The sequence below is a fragment of the Seriola lalandi genome, unplaced genomic scaffold (assembly GCF_002814215.2).
Source record: "Seriola lalandi dorsalis isolate HSWRI2012SDOR001 ecotype SW California unplaced genomic scaffold, Sedor1 jcf7180002054277, whole genome shotgun sequence".
NCBI lineage: Eukaryota > Metazoa > Chordata > Actinopteri > Carangiformes > Carangidae > Seriola > Seriola lalandi.
The window spans coordinates 494821-511889 of NW_019524830.1; the positions used below are offsets into that span (position 1 = coordinate 494821).

Genomic DNA, 17069 nt, shown 5'->3' on the forward strand with positions numbered 1-17069 from the left:
CAAACATTGGATAAATAAGTTTGTTTTTTCATTGCAAGTTCACCAGCATGTTCAAAAAGATGGGCTAGTATTTTATCTTTTATATCTTACCTTTGCGATCTTACCTTTTAATCTTACTCGTCTTACCATATACATGCATGTAAGAGTCTTCTGTGTGTGGAGACACACTAAAGATCGAATCAATCGCTCCTGTAATGAACCCTGGTCCAGTTCTAAGTTTACCTGTTTCCGCTTCTGTTGAACCCTTCCTGCCGACTTTGTCTCCCTTGAAGGCCCAGATGTAGACCGTGTGGAGAACTCCAGGCTTCAAGCCAACCAGCTTGTACGAGGTGCTATCACGACCTACAGGGATCTCTGAGCTGGAGCCCCCAGCAGAGGTGTAGCTCAGCATGTAGCCCTCTATTTCTGCCTGGACTCGATCCCATGAGACTGTTGCAGTGTCCTCCGTTACCTCGGTGGTGACAAGGTTTGTCGGTGCATCAATGTCTGAGGAGGAGAGGAAATAAGAGATAAGACAGAACAAGAAACAATGAGAAACTTTGGAGTACAGGGTACAAGAAGCATAACTGCACCCAGAGTGTGGAACACATGAGTCATAAAATGCCCATCATAAAAACAGTTTAAGAAACCCTTACCACCTGGTTAAGTGTAGGAAAAAAAAAAAAAAAAAAATCGACAAAATACAATTGCAAATGGTCTGCGTTTCCATTGAGTGATGTTATGTGAATAAAAGTGTTTTTTTCCCCCCTCACACGATATCGCAATTAAACATGACAGATTTCTAGCAGTCTGCTTCTCGGTTGGAACTGGTTTTCTGAATGCGAAAAATGTACGTTTTTTTGAAATATTTTAAATAAAATGTTTGCGACATTTGATAGTTTTATTGGAATTAGTTAATGGAAATGCACTTACTCTAAGGATTCTTAGGAGACAAAATGTGAACCCTGATCGCCTTCACCAACCAGTAGTTTCACACTACTACTATTAGTACTTTAAAACCACAGGTCATTTTTAATACTTGACTTAAGGACTAATGCTGTCCTGTTATGTTGGGGTGCTTACTGAAAGCACTGATCCTGTTTTGCTTGGGAGGACCGTCTCAACAAAAGTGTGTTAACATAGTATGACAGTAGTATAATGTACAGCATGGATAGAGTGGGTTTAAGTTTGGTCTCTTTCTGTCAACAGCCACAACTGCATTGAATTGATGCGAGTAGAAAAAGCAGATGAGTAAAAAGCAGAACCAGCAACAGCAGCATGTGGTCGGTGCGAGTAAGCAGTAGCCTGCAGAAGCGTTTGGCAAGAAGGAATGATGGAGCTCTTTGAAGAAATGTCACCCTTGTTTTTCTCTTTCAAATTAGCTGACAGAGAGGGTATGTGGCACGCAAAACTTTTCCAATTCTAAATTTACACAAGCTTGTTTATCCAGGGTTTTATTTTGTACGCACATTAAAAGATGACAGATGAACCAAAGAAGAATTTGTACTCTGGCTCAAAGAGAAAGCTCTGTAAAGCTCTTCAAAAGAACATCACAAGCACACAACCCAGCCCGTGGTCTTGTCCTGTCCACTGAACTCCACAGGAGGCGCTGCAGAGAGGACACAGGAGCAGAGCAGAACACAGACCATCTGTAAAGTCAGCGGGCCTGAGGAATCACAGGAGATATATGGTGGACGCAGGTGGAGCATGTGTGTGGATGGGTGTTAGTCTCTGAGGAGTGAATCTCGGTGAAAGTGAAGACAGGGAGCAACAAAGAGAGGGAGGGAGACAAAATAAGACAGTCACAGAGGCACAGTAAGACAGACACAGAGGAAGTGAGGGGAAATGTAAAAGCAATCATCATTTAGGATTATTCCTCTGTGGCAGCCGAGGTCAGCCTTGTGTCAGTGCGCAGTCTGCATCATGAAAACTGATTGATGATGCATCCAAGAGAAGAAAAGAACTATGCAACTGTATAACCCCATATCCCCTCTTTGTCTCTCCTCTCTTTACCCGTCACTCCTCTGTCCTTGTAGCTGCTCTGCTTGACACTCTGTCATGAGCTAAACCACTGCAAAAATTTATAATAGCATTTTATTAGGATTGAGTGTTTTTTCCAAGGCCTAAGAATGAGAGGTCATTCACTAGTCTAAGTACCGTGAGCAATGCCAAGTAAGCTCAACATGCTCACTTAGTAGCTCATTCGTGTAGAAACACAAATTTAAAAAAAAAAAAAAAAAGATGCATTTATAAGAATACACATTCACAATAGCACAGGATGTTTGCATGTTGCTAAATGTTTGGTTGAGGTTCTTTGAATACTACACTGGAAATTTATCAAAATTGCACAGTCTCAATCCCTACTGCGTAGAAGCAAGATGCCCTGATTGAAAGATATCCGTCGTTTTGTGATTCTTTCAGTGACATTTTTTTAAAAAGGTGAGGCCCAGGGGCCTGAGGGGTCAGGGGGACCAGTGAGTGCCCGGTTGGCTTGTTCAGTAATCCATCCATGGGACTGTGTGATTATGACTTAACAGACCAATGGGCAGCACGGCTCACCAGACAGATTGTTTGTGCAACTTGTAATTTGGCAGCAACTAGGAAGGAGCTGTCACACACAGTGTTAGTAATCTTATTTCAGTGGCACTAGCAGTGGCTTTCAAAGTGTATTTCTAATCATCATCATATAGCCTACAACATCTACAGTGCTGTCATTTCCCTAAACTTCCTAGAAATAGTGCATATAGTACATGAGTGCTTGAAGACAGCACTGAGGATGAGAGAGAGGGTGTAAAACAGAAGCAGACCATTCATTCCTCTGGAGAAAAATTCTTGATACATTTTTATTCTAAAACATTTTTAGCCTTTAGTACAGAGTTTAAAGAAGAGGAACCTTTTGTATTGTCATCTTTTATTTTGTACAGCTTTTGGTTGTGATGTGTAACCCAAAAGGATGACTCAAGTAAATAAAGTGTAAGGGTTTTGAACTAACAGCCCAAAAAAGCCATGAAAGTTGAAAGCCTTTGACAGTTTGAAGGAGAGTCTACAAATTATCTTGAATTGTTCTTGGTTTGCAACCATCTGACTAAAGCTTGTATTCAGCTATGCTTTGTGCACAGGTTTTCTTCTCCCTCTGTGCTGTTATATTGTTATCCTCTGAACAGGGAAGTGCTGTTCTTTTTGCTCTCAATGGCTGTATAGCTTTGCTGCCTGACAGTTTCAATATATTAGAGTTTTTTTTTTTCCCCCAAGCACTGCTACTTTCTGAGGGAGTCTGCATTTGCTCTGAAGTTACAGCCTGTGATAGATCGAGTTACTCCGGACGTTCTACCCCACTAGCTGCTTAGCGACAGTGGCTACAGGGCTACACAACACGAGCTGTGGCTTCGGCCATTTGGAAAACAGCTTATCCATTATGTGTGGCATGTGTCAGCAGAGGCAGTGACCACAAGCCGCATAGTAACAGGCCGTCTTTCATCATTAACTGACTCACAGCTTCACATCCATTCATTTACGTGTGGATGGAGGCGAGAGAAAGTATGTGTCAATAAGGTACCATTCTTTTAGAAACTACAGTATGTCATGAATAACATGCTGTCAGGTGGAGTCCCCTAGCTACTACAGGCTTTTTTATGTTTTCCCTACAATCTATATGTACTGTAAGGAGCTCGTAATTCTTCATGACAGAAACCATTTGTTTATTTGTCCACATCTTTGAGGTACAGCAGCACATGATTTAGATTATATAAAACCTCCTTTTATCCATTATAAACCATCCTGTCATTATCCACCCATTGTTCAAACACACTTGATTAGGCCAATAGTTGTCTGCTCACTTTCTGGTCATTACAGGGCATTTGTGAGAGACAGTTACACATACAACCTGTGGGTTTGAGTTTGACCCTTCTTTAAATCTTCTCTTTTCACATTTTCACTTTAAAATTTTCTGGCATCATCTTCTACAGAGCTGGCTCAAGAACTCCTGATGTACAAGTCTGAGCAGACAGGGTACTCCCACTGGACCACATCAGGTGCTATAGTCTGTCTAGATAATATAAAGTCCCAACATTTATTCTCTCTGCCTAAGTCAAGCCCATCTGCTTTTGGTTATATGGGCCTTGGTGGTGACCTTATTGAATCTAAACCAGCAGAAGCAGCCGTGGTAGGTTGTGTTTGTACGCCTTATAATCTTTTGGCAGGTTTGTGACTATGAAATGTCTGCTTCATACAGATTCCTTTGATTCTGGCTGTTGTAGCTGTCCTTGAATAAATTTAATTTACAAATACATATTGACCGTGTATATGCTGCAGGACCAGCATAACATACCACAGAAGATGATTCATGGAGCCGCACTGGATGCACATTTGGAAATCCAGCTAAAATATAAAGATCAATAACTACATAGATCATACAGTTCGTACATCGAGTTCATATCCAGCACCATTCAAAGCATTTTCAAAACAAGTGTTTTCAGCCTTGGAGCCACCCGTGTCATCTTGCCGAGACAAGATAAATCAATTTTCGTGAGTCTATTTTTGTGTTTAAGTGTAATTTGTTGGGTGGGAGGTCAAAAACATAGTATATTCATCTTTTGGGTTTTATTAAAAAGTAATTTCCTGAATGTTGTGTTATCAATTGATAAGAAAGAAAAGGAATTTAATTCATAAATTAGTGGGATTTTGAGAAATACTTTACCTTTCATAAATCAGAGGATAAAGGCACAGATACAGTATAATTAAAAATATGCCAACAGTGAACTGTGAAAGAAATTCAGATGGGGAAAAAAAAAAGAATGGAAGACAGATGGTAAAAGTGAAGAGGAAATGTAGGGAAATCTTTCTACAATGGAGCATCTATAATGGAAGAAGTCAGCTTTTACCGCTGGGGACAAAGATCAGTTTCATATAGCAACAGCTCTGCAGTAATGCATTACATGCTGCTACATAAAGTCTGATATTGCCTCTTTGTGACCCATTATTCTAACATCCTGCCTTATTCGTGCTCTTGATTACCCTATAAATATCATCTTATTGTATCCTTATTTGACCCTGTGCTGTGTCATTATTCCTGCGCATTTCTTGCTGTAATCACAGCACATACTGTCACCTTTTTTTCTTTATTGTTGTTGCTGTGTTTTCCATATTTCCTCCTTGTGCTCCTTTTATCTTTCACCACGTATAAACTACGCCGGCCCAAGGCAAGCAGCATTTTGGACGAGATAGTAGGGGGACTCTGCTCTCTGTTGCATCACGTCAGTCATCATGAAACCAACACATCTTTGCTGGCAACTAGAGCGGAGGACTATTCTCCTCAAACACCTCTAAGCCCTTTCATGCTACACCTAAAATGAAGGATTGTAGCTACTGGAGTAGAGACAAGCCACTGTCTGTCTGCTGTAGATTAGCACATTCTCACACACTCACATGCACACACTCCTGCAATTAGGTGGCACACTCACAAAGGAAAAAAGATTAGCAATGACAGGGGCCCTTGAGTACCTGACTGACTTCAAAAGAGGAGAGGTGAGTCTTGAAAATACCTCGCTAACACTGATGACTAAAAACCATTAAATTGGCTGCCTCAGGGTCTAAAAATGAAGAGCTATCAACCTGGAAACTGCTTTTGAACTGAGTGAGCTGAGAGCGAAGGTGAAGCAGGAAAGAAAGGAAGGGGCACGAGAGAGAGAAAAGCAGAAAACAAAGCACAAATCAGCAGAATAATAACTGAAGGTCCAGCGTGCCGTTGTGGACCATTTGTCAATCACTTAAATAATAACTTTAAAGCGAATACCAGCTGTTAAAGAGAAAATGTATAATGAATTCTTCCTCACGTTTTAAAACCAGAGCAGAACCCAGTTAGACCAGATACGTAGAACTCTGTACCAGACGGACTCTAAATCATGCACCCTCTCACCCGAACCATCAGGGAGCATCTTGTAGTCGTCACACCGTCCATATCACGTTTCCCCTCAGTGACCATGCTCACCACAGCCATTAGAAACTGTCCAGATTATTAGACTGTAAATTCCAGCCCTTAAAACCAGTAATTGTGCCTCTTGCTGGCTGTAATCATTATGCTATTATCATTGGCTGTGTGTGGACGGTAATACCAGGTTGTATCGTACGGCAAGTCAGTATTGCATGTGACAGATTATGTGTTTTTCCTATTAGAATTGGTGAATTACAGATACAGGAGCTAAGAGCTGTCTTTGATGCTGCACCCAAATCCAAACTAAGTGGAATATGGATACTGTCGTTTCTTTAATGCCTTTCACTTCCACAAGTGGCTGATCTATCATCTGAAGTGTTCATTTTCTGTGCCAGCCACATGGAGACACAGCCAGTTGTAGCACAAACGCAGTCTTGATGCAATTTCTGCATGGCAGTGGTCCATTTCAAGAAAACTGGGCCCAGTCTGTGCGTACTGATAATAACATCAGTCACATTCAGTTAAAACAACTCATGAATGCTGATGTGTCAACACTGACCTGTGGCACCAGTGACAGAGGACGCCTTCCCCTCAGTCGTTCCTTTGATGGCCTGCACTGAGATCAGGTACTCTGTTCCTGGATACAGACCTGTAGAAAGACACATGTATTCAACTCTAAACTGGGAAACATGTAACAAACTGCTCTCTGTACCATTGTAATGCCACACACACACACACACAAGTGGTTCCCAAACTTAAGGTTCATCTCAAGGGTAACATTTTACAAACTTAAAAGCCAAAATAGTTGGGAACCACTGCTCTATTCTTTAAGACTGAATGTTTGTGATATCATTTTATATGAAGCAATATTCCGCTTTTTTAATGTATTTGAATGATGATTTTATTTCATACTAAAGACTGTATATTGATAATTTGACATATGCTAAGTGTGTAAGGGGCGTGTGTAGGGCCCAAATGCAGCACACAGTTCAACAAAAGCAGTTTCTAGTGACCTTTATTTTTACCAAGGCAGAACCTGGAGCTGGCAGGTAAATCCAAATATTCCTGGAAGACCTGGATGCTCTGGCTGAATGAGCCAGCACAGGATCACAGCCGCTGTTCAGCCCTGTTATTAGTATGCATCTTCAGTGATCTGTTCACACCTGGCTTTAAAATGTGTCTCAACATGTGTCTCTATTGACCACTTGTGATAGGATCTCACTTCCCATGCTTGATTTTAGCCAATTGACAGAGGGGTCTGTTGCCAATGTTCTTTTGTACAGTGTGCATGTGTGAGTGAGAAAGAGAGCGAGCGGGGCACGGAGGGGTTGAACGAAATTAATGCACTACGCACAGACACAGAATTTACAGTGAAATAAAGTTTTACCCATTTAAACCTAGTAACATTTTCCGTTCATTATGAAGCTGTGGCGGGACTAATTAGACCGTGGCAGAGGACGTCAGTAGAGTGGGTGGTACTTCCGTGTGGCCAGGACGCATTTGCGTTCAATAGCATTTGGCCACACATGGCACCACACCACCTCCGACGTGGTCCGAGTGATCGGATCTCAATTGCGCCCTCAATGCGTCTTGGTTGTTCACACCTGTACTTGGAGCTGACCATTTGGGTGATGGGATCAAACGAGATGGATGTTAATACCAGGTGTGAACAGGGCCTAAGTACGTCTGTTCACAACTGGCTATAATATGTGCCTGCACATGCGTATCGATTGACCACTTGTGATGGATCTCACTTTCCCGCTTTATATGCAAATAAACAAGCATGAGTTATTGTTTTTAGCCAATCAACGGAAGGGTCCGTTGTCAATTCACTTGTGTGTGAGCGAGAGAAAGAGCAAGAGAGCACGAGCGGGGCACGGAAGGGTTGAGTGAATTAATGAGCTACACATAGGTCTTATAGTGAAACAAACTTTTGTCCATTTGAAATAGTGTGTATATGTATGTATGTATGTATGTATGTATGTATGTATGTATGTATGTATGTATGTATGTATACATACACACATAATCTATATAATATAAATACACAATCGGTAGAGTAGACGGTTTCTTCAAGGTGGCCAAGGTGCGTTTGCATTCAAACTGCTAAAAGAATGTGGCCACATGTTCAGATTGTTCAGACCTGATATTAATTTCAGTCTAGGGTGATCCGCTCACAAGTGGTCAGCTCTAAGTACAGGTGTGAACGTACCCAAGACGCAGTGAGGGCGCATTTGAAATCCGATCACTCAGACCACATTCGGAGGTTGGTCTTGTGATCGGATCACTGAAGACGCATATTAATACCAGGTCTGAACAGGGCCATAATACAAACAAAGGCCAAAGTCACAAAAGCAGTTTTCGAGGTCAGGGACAGAAGGGTGAAGTAATTACCGGGGTTCAGACGAGAAAGGCAAGTCGGGGACAAACAGGTTCGGCAACGGGGAATCAGTCCAAGAAATGCTCGGGAGTCTTGCATGGAGAAAAGCTAAGAACAATCTAGCAAAGAATGACTGGAAGGCTGGAGTTCATATACTGGGTGAATGTAATCAGGGGCAGCTGTGTGACCAGGTGAATGGAATTGGCTTGATGAGGTGGGCATGGCTAATGCAGGGAGGCACAGGAGAACACGGTGAATGGAAAATTACAGACTGGGAGCTGGATGACAGGGAATGAAGTGAGGGGGGTGACCTGAGATGCAGAACTGTGACAAGGTGACATAATCTAGGTATTTACACACACATATTGCATGTGTGTGCCTGATATTGTATATTTACTGTATTTGGGTAGGTAATGACATCAATTTAGTTTTCAAAACAAAAGTTACAAAGTGCTTCACAATAGAAAACTTACCATGAAGTATCAGACAGGCAGGGTAGTAACAAACAGTTGAGCAACAAAATATGATCTTCAGGGAATTTTAAGAATATTTATGTCATATGTGCAAATTGTGTTCACTTTGTTCAAGACCTACCCACAATAGTGTGTTTGGTGCGTGCCTCCTGGCTCCTCTGTACGCTCAGCTCTTCCTCCTGTCCTTCTGGGTCAGTGTGTGTGAGCCTGAAGTGATCTACTTCAGTCGGTGGGTTCTTCCACTCCACCTGAATAGAGACTTCTGTCTGGCCGAGAACTCGGATACCATCAATAGCTGAGACATCTGGGAAGAATACAAGTGTTGGACAACAAGGTGGAGCAGACATGAGCGTCAAACTGGGAAAGGCTGCATTACAGCCACAATAATCACAAGCATCTGCCCTGCTCTGCTCCCACATGTCCTTGAGCAAGACATTGAATCCCTACGACCCAGAAATGTGACCTTCCCAGGGCGGGTGCCAAACAGGAATTTTCATTATGCTACCACATGGTGACATTGTCACTAAAATGCCAGGAAAAGTGCACGGTGTAAACCCATTTTTTTTAATTGTAAACATGAACACCAGCAGAGAATGAATCTCAGTCTGATCACGTATATCATAAAATTATAATACAAGCATTGAGTGATTGCCAGTCTTGCATGATTAGAAAAATAATCAATCTCAGGTTTAAATGCAGGTTAAACTACATTTAAGTTAAATATGTCAACGTTATGTATATTCAAAGTGTAAATTAAGTCATAAAACACAAAACCATTAACCTATCTTTATAGTCAGACAGGGGTTATAACGTCAGAGTGCCATTACCACCATCGATAGTAAATATTACTATTATTGATATGTGATCAAATGGATAATTGTACATATTGTCATATGTTAAGTGCAACAGGGTACATAAAACACAGGTGTGATTTTTAGTATGAATTTAGTGATATAAGTTTGTAATTGCGTGGGTCCTGGGTTTGTAAGGAGAACACAGGGAACCTCACCGTTCCCCTGTAAGGGAGCGGATGACCCACGTGAGTTGATAAATAGTATTTGTTAAATGAACTTAAGAAGTGCATGCTAAGTTCACTACACAGTGAATAGTTAAATTCTATCTGATGTTCAACTTACATCTGCCTGTCTTCTCTTCCCCAGGGTGTGCGAGTGAAAGACTTCCCCCGGGGGCTTGCACTCTTATTAATGAGTTCCGGGAGGGCGATATGAGTTGAGTAAATTGGCAGAGGGGAGGATGTGTATTTGCAGTGTTTAAATGCATTTATGTTAATATTAATGTGGGTCTTTTAAGATTTTTGTGTGTATAGATATTTATATATTGTGTGGTTCTAATTGTGAATAGGAATGTCGGTGTCGTGATTAGAAATGTATGTGTTAATTTACACAGTGATGGTATAGGCCAACCTAACAAATGAACAGACATCCTTATATAAAGGCACTCAGTAGTGCATTCTGTTGGGCTGGCAGGTGATGTCCAGACGACATGGTGCACGGTGCGATGTGAAATAAAAAAACAAAATAAAAGTTTCTTGCTGAAACATCACTCTGGACTCCCTATCTCCTCATTTTGACTCCTATGGCTGCTCGGGCATGCTAACAGGGGTATTTGGCAAAGATTAGAGACATTTTAGGCTTTTATGTACTTTGTTCACGCAATTACATAAATTTGACAGACAGGTACCATTTTGAATATTAGCAAAGAGGAGGCATGTCAGGATTTGCAGCATATGGTGAAAAAAGAACAGAACAAAAGGTTCTAATGAAAAGTTTTTTTGTTTTTTTTCTTTAAGTGTCAGCTATTGTGTTTTCCAAAGAGATCAAGAAAAAGATTCTTTAAACCCTCTTTTGAAGTAAAGAATCGTTTGAAGTTGAAAACTGTGCGACCAGTGAAACGACTGCCTCATGCTATGTGCTCCTCACACAACCATACGCCAGATGATGGTCTGTTTTCTCATGCCCGTACGGGAATTCCATGCTGTGTGAGGTTTTCCATGGCTAACCAGGCTAACCACACATTAGAGTCAAACTCTCGCTCTGTCTGTCTGTCTCTCTCACGCCCACCAATTCTGTCTATTAATCTCTTTCTCTTCACATCTGTGTCCTGCCACATCTGTGAGCAAGTTCGATTTCCATTAAACACATCCGTGGACTCATTTCCTCGTAATTACCTTTAAATTTAATGGTTAACAAACCAGTGCTTAATGAAACACTTAGTAATGCCATCCTTCAGCTTGTTCATTGCTTTTAGCATCCCATTCGTGTAAAAAGACATATCTTTAAATAGGTACAGGAAAAAAATCTCCTCACCTTACACAAGTTACTGCAAGTAATTCAGCAAAAAGGGGGATGTACTGTCCATCCATGTAGACATGTGAGTAGCTGTTCAAATGCAAATTCAGTATTTTAATTTCTTGGTGATCTGTGACTTCACACTTGTCCATCTTTTTGCTTGCACTAGCCTCTGCCTTATAATCTAGTATCTTAAACTGCAGCACTTCCTTCCGGTAAACATTTAAGAGCTTGACATTTAAGCCTTTCCATGCTTGTACCTACATTTGATCTCAATAGTGACCATTTAATCCACAGAAAGTCTAACTAAATCCCCCAGACCTGCAGGCCATACCTAGGTCACATCTGTCCTTGCTCTAAAAAACACAGACACACTAAAAGGAGACATGCTGCACTCAGCCCTATTCCACTTCACCACAAATGAATGTCACTCTGAAAAATGCTCCTTAAGTCAAATTTGTAATGCTGTCAGTTATGTTTTTTAGTTGTGATCACAGCTACTGGTACTCACCTGTGGTAGCCTCAATCTTGTTTGCTTCACTTTGGACTTCTTTGATGACTGCATACACCTGGACAATGTAAGTGACCCCAGGAGTCAGTCCTGTGATGAGGTAGGAGTTCTCTGTGTTGGGAATCCGAACCTTGGGTACGACAGGTACAAACAAAGATGTTTAAAAATGTGGTTCCATGCTACGTCCTTTATTTGACATACCTATCCTATGACCAAAAAAAGAAAAAACTACCTGCTCCAAGGCACTCTCATCGCCTTTGGGATGATATGTCAGAATGTAATGCTCTGCCCCACGAACGGACTCCCACTCCACCAGGAGAGAGATGTCAGTCACCTTAACCACCCGCAGACCCTGTGGGCCGAAGACTGAGAGAGACAACAGGTAGATGCAGAGAAAGAGACAGAGTGAATATTTAATCAAGGTTGTAGAACATAAATATAACATTTTATTACTTTAATTGCATCCTTTACTGTTTTTTGTTTTTTTTTGTAATATTTTGTCTTTCTTCTTCTCTTCGCTTGTAGTGGGCATGGCTCAATTGTAAAAAAAAAAAAAAAATAATAATAATAATGGAGATCAGCTTGCACTGAGTTGAAACTTGCTTGCGATACAGCAGATAACATCTCAATAAATGATGTTTTAGTTTCCTGAATTTCAAAATCAAAATTCTGACAAAAGTTGTGATTATCTATTAACATAACTTAAATAAATGAAAAGCAGGTTGCACAAGTCTTGTCCTATTTGTTATGTTTATGCCCAAACACTTCATAAGGGTTGTACATGAGGCAAAATGAATGAATAAATGAATAGTTCACTGCACAGGAGTTCAGGAATCTCTGTTTTTAACTTATTTAAGGTCCAACAATGAAAACAGATTTGGTGTTCATTGTGATGGATTACATAACTCTAGCAGGTTTCAAGTTTAGAGTGAACTTATGACAGAAACCAATGGCTGCCTGGAAGCTGAAGCTGTCCTTGTCTTTCACCTGCCTGTCCCTCTTACACCTTTGGAGAGAAGTCATGAACCAGACAAACACAATGCATATTTTGAACATTGAGGTCCCTTCACAAACCTGAGCTGGAAACAATTGGGAAAAATATTGTTTTTCAGTGGTTACAAAAAGCCAAAGAGCTTCGGTGAAGATGATGGAAAAAATATGGTAAGGGGGTGAGAAGGTATATTACTACTACGGGGGAGTACAATAACAAAAAGGCAGCCAAGAGACAGAAGACAGCAAGTCAGCAGTGTTGGGGAGTGAGGCTTTCCACAAACAAGAAGAACTTTCTGTGGGTACGAAAGACTGAAATAAATGGGAGATGGTGGTGAATTAAGAGAAGTAAAGCATGGTACCCAGAAAATGTAAGCATAGGGGAAAAATGTGAAACGGGTGGTGAAGGAGTCCGCCATAACTTTGGAGGGGAAGGAATTCACATCAGGTTAAGACGCTGCTCCACACGGCAAAGACAGGAAGCTTAATGTTTTTCCTCAAATGTAGCAGTCCTTTTCCATCTAGTATCACTTAATATCCCTGTTGCTACTTGAGGCACGACTATCAACAATCTTTACCCTGGAATTATATTTCAGAAGAGCTAAGGTTGAATAAATTAAACATATTAAGATTGGAAAAAGTGGAGACTAATAGTGATTTGTGCCTTCTTTGATTGATAATGTTTAAAATACCATTTGAAGAAGGAAAATATGACTGAAACAACATAAAACGACTGTAAATCTGCAGTGAATGAGCACAAAGGAAGTATCACTGTTAACAATGTTCTGGCCCAATGAAATGGGAATTAAATCAACTTCTTTTTCTTTGTTCCTCTGTGTCCTATTATCTTTTTTTCCCCCCAAGTTTATAAATATTTTCAAGGGAATATTTTCAAATGGAACTTGAAAAAATTGTCCAAATATGGTTTTGAGTTGAAAAATTCAAAGGGTACATTATGTTGAACATAATCTCTTTAAATGCGTCCATAAATCAAAGGAAAATTTTTTGAGACCGCCAAAGAGAGTTTGATAAGAGCGTTAAACAAAAAGCATCTGCTATGTGTTGATGTAGCTCTGAAGAAGTTACTATATTCATTATATCCAGATTACCTCATTAGATGTGGCTGCTAAATGTTCCTCTTTACCCCTGGATTGACAAGAATTTAGGCTAAGAACATATTTTCTTTGTTATGGCACCCCTGATTCTCTAAACCACATTACATCTGCCTTTGATAGTGGAGATAAAAAAAAACAAAAAAAACAATATTGAAGCTATATTAACATCGATCACATTGGAATGCAACTTCCCTGTAATGGATGTACAGTCTATCTAAAGGAATACTCTGAGAGTCACGTTGCCGTCATCACCCAGGGAGCAGACTGACATCCATCATCCAGGTGTTGAAATGGAAGGTAGCCACAAAAAACAAAGAACGTCTCAACTGTTTTGCTTTTGTGCTCCTCTTCTCCCGCTGCTTATTACCACTATTATTACTAACACCTAAAGTCAACACAATGTATTTTTTCTTTCTTACCTCCCACTTTCCCTCCCTCCCTGTTTTTTCCTCTGACACGGTGCCAATGTTGATGTTGGACTCCATTCAACAGCACCTACACACGAAAAGCTGCAGATCTGTCTCTAACTATTCTCTGCCTCTGCGGAGCAAAAACGCAGCTTGAAGAAACTAAATCGCCATCAAGGGTTTGACATAACTGACCTGCTACTGTGAAGACTATACCATTTATGCTCTATTCTGGTTTATAAAACTTTGGTTCAGGACCCGAAGTTGGCTGTGGATCTTCTTTTGTTGGAACCACACATAGTAAACCTTAGATATCCTCTGCTTTAAAGGGTGTGTTCTGTCCTTTGGGTTAAAGAAATGTCATAGACAAATATAGACATATGTTGTTTTATGAAGGAGAATATCTTAAAGCTCCTACTGCAGTTTTGACATTTACCTGCAACTGAATATTCTGGATTTCTTTAGAACCTGTCACAGTCTGAAAGTGTGAACTCAGTGAATTAAACTGTCCATGCCTGGCAGCTGCTGCTCACCTTTCTGCTCGCCTGGCCTTAAATTGCCATAAAATGCAATTTTGTACTCAGGTCCTGAGGCAGTACAGTAATAGTGGTCTGGCAAGCAGTCCATTTAGCAGGAAAGATGATGATTCTTCTGCGGGGTCAAAACTTGATGGAGCCCCAAAAGACCAATGGGTGTTCTTATATTCCTGTGGTATTATGTGACCTGAAGTCGTCCAGAGGCCAAAGCTGCCAGTGGTCATGGGGTCAGCGCACTGAAAGGGCCCCCATCAGCTGCTATATCTGAAATAACTGTTGGAGAGATTCTTTGAATTCCACAGAAGTAGGTCACTATGGCCATCATGAAAACTGCCATAACATCTTACATCAGTGAAGTGACCATTTATTGCAAATAGTTTATTAGATTTAGTGGATAAGACTTCTCCTTGAGGGAGCTTTTATAGTACGAGCAGCAACAAGGATTCTGCTGCTGGTCATTGTAACATATTATATATTAGAAAAGACTTCAGTACTAAAGGCCAAAAACATAAGAAAGGTGTCTGATTAATTTTGGTAAAAAATATTTGCTAAAAGACAATGCTACCTAATCTCTTACTGAATCATTTATCTCTCCTTTTGATTCACAAAGGTACACGATACTTCGGTAGCAGGCTTCTCATTTTAGCTGGCCCTGAGTTTGCCATGAGGTAGCAGCAAAGCCAGAGTGACAACTGCCAGTCTAAAATAATTATGTATGAATATGGTGTTCCCCATCTTGCTAGTGTATGAGCCATTACCTCATCAGCTACTGTAGTTCACCTGCTAGCCATGCGAGTACTCTGCACATCACAAATTGAGATGGGAAATGTAGTTCTCTTATGGCTCCATTTTGCCAGCTCTATAAATGTCTGTCCCTGACTGTCTGACTGACTGGTGAAATTACACCATTGCTGTGTTTTTAAGTGGCAGTGTAGATTGTGACCCTGCTTTCAATGATATTTTTGATTTGCAAATATTTCACTCAGCTTTTTCATTGCTTTTATGGCTGAAGTGCATCAAAGTGCGGCTGCTGGAGTTTGGATCGTTTTTTTTCCACAAGCACATCCACCTCTTGTGACTGGCTGGTTCTCACTGCTCGCGTGAAGGGGAGTGGATTTAGGGAAGGCAGTGAAATTTGGGCTAAATGATAAACAGAACAGCTCTCAAGTATGACTTGGTTCCGTTCGCTCGTACCAAAGAGCTGTTGAAAAGAAATGGATCATTTGCGAATGTAACATCACTAATCATCAAGCCTTTAGCACCACATACAGTATATCACAAGGACGCATAAATGCTGTTCCATTTTCTGGTGTGTCCAGGGCTTTGAGCTAAATGGAGGGATATATCCATCCATTACTGAGTTATTATGCATGAAATGAAAATACTCCACAGAATTTGTATTACTCAGCATTTGAATAGCTTACCTAATGAACAGTCCTCCCCATAAAAGCCTTCTTCACAGACGCACTGGCCGTCAACACACTGGCCATTACCGATGCAGTCATTAGGACACTTCTGGACGCTGCAGTCTTCGCCGGTGAAGTGTGGGAAACACACACATTTTCCATCCACGCAGTGTCCTTTGTCGTTGCAATTGTCTGGACACATCAGCTGGCTACAGTCATCTCCTGTGTAGCCCTGATGGCACACACACTTCCCATCCACACATCGGCCGTTGTCATTGCACTCGTCCGGGCAGGAGGACACTGAGCAATCTGGGCCTTCCCATCCTGGGTTGCAGAGGCAGCTGCAGGTGTCGTGTTGGTAGGTACCATGGCCACTACAGCTCGTGTCCACACCTTGAGAAAGAAAAAAAGGTGAAAAGGTCACACTGTATGCTTGATAGATAATTTATAGGTTGTAAGACAGAGTTGTGGCTTCTAAGGGCATTACTTGCAAACCTCTTCACTCGCTCATAGAAAATATCTCATAAAATAAAAATCTTTTTTTTCCCCCATTTGTTCACACTATCAGTTCTGGGTCAAGAGTTGACTTCCTTGGTCAGCCTCCTAAATATTAAGTTTGTGACACAGCTTACCTGCAGCACCACCTCTTCCACAACAGCCCTGAGTACACTGGGTCTTTAAGTAGTTGACTTCTTCTTCCAGCCCATTGACTCTGTACATCAAGGACTTGAAACTTTCAGACTCTTCACAGTCACACTTTGGCGTCTGCAGCCTGATGTTGTGTTTGAAGATGATGTCGTTCTCTCCATTCGTAGTGGTCTCTGTCTGCAGACCTACAAAATAGGAAAAAATTCTACTTTTTAGATGCCAAATATACTGCAATGGTTGAAAATGGTCAAAGATTTAAGTACAACATTAATGCCCAGTGGAAAAGTCAACATGCAATACTATAGCTATATACTACAGCTGCATACACATATTCATATTCCTGCTTGTGTCTATAAATATTCTTAGTTGCATCCTTTTATTTTTAT

General features: G+C 40.9%; 1 protein-coding gene across 3 annotated transcripts in view; it reads right to left on the reverse strand.

Moving 5' to 3' along the window:
• Positions 1-17069, reverse strand: part of tnn (tenascin N) — a 43068-nt gene that overhangs the window by 18921 nt on the left and 7078 nt on the right. For all 3 annotated transcript variants that reach the window (XM_023405462.2, XM_023405463.2, XM_023405464.2), the window contains exons 3-9: positions 16668-16868; positions 16054-16428; positions 11814-11947; positions 11582-11711; positions 8883-9065; positions 6468-6557; positions 223-486 (exon numbers count right to left, since the gene is read on the reverse strand). In XM_023405462.2, the coding sequence (XP_023261230.1) occupies positions 223-486; positions 6468-6557; positions 8883-9065; positions 11582-11711; positions 11814-11947; positions 16054-16428; positions 16668-16868 (1377 nt within the window). The remainder of the gene's footprint in view (positions 1-222; positions 487-6467; positions 6558-8882; positions 9066-11581; positions 11712-11813; positions 11948-16053; positions 16429-16667; positions 16869-17069) is intronic.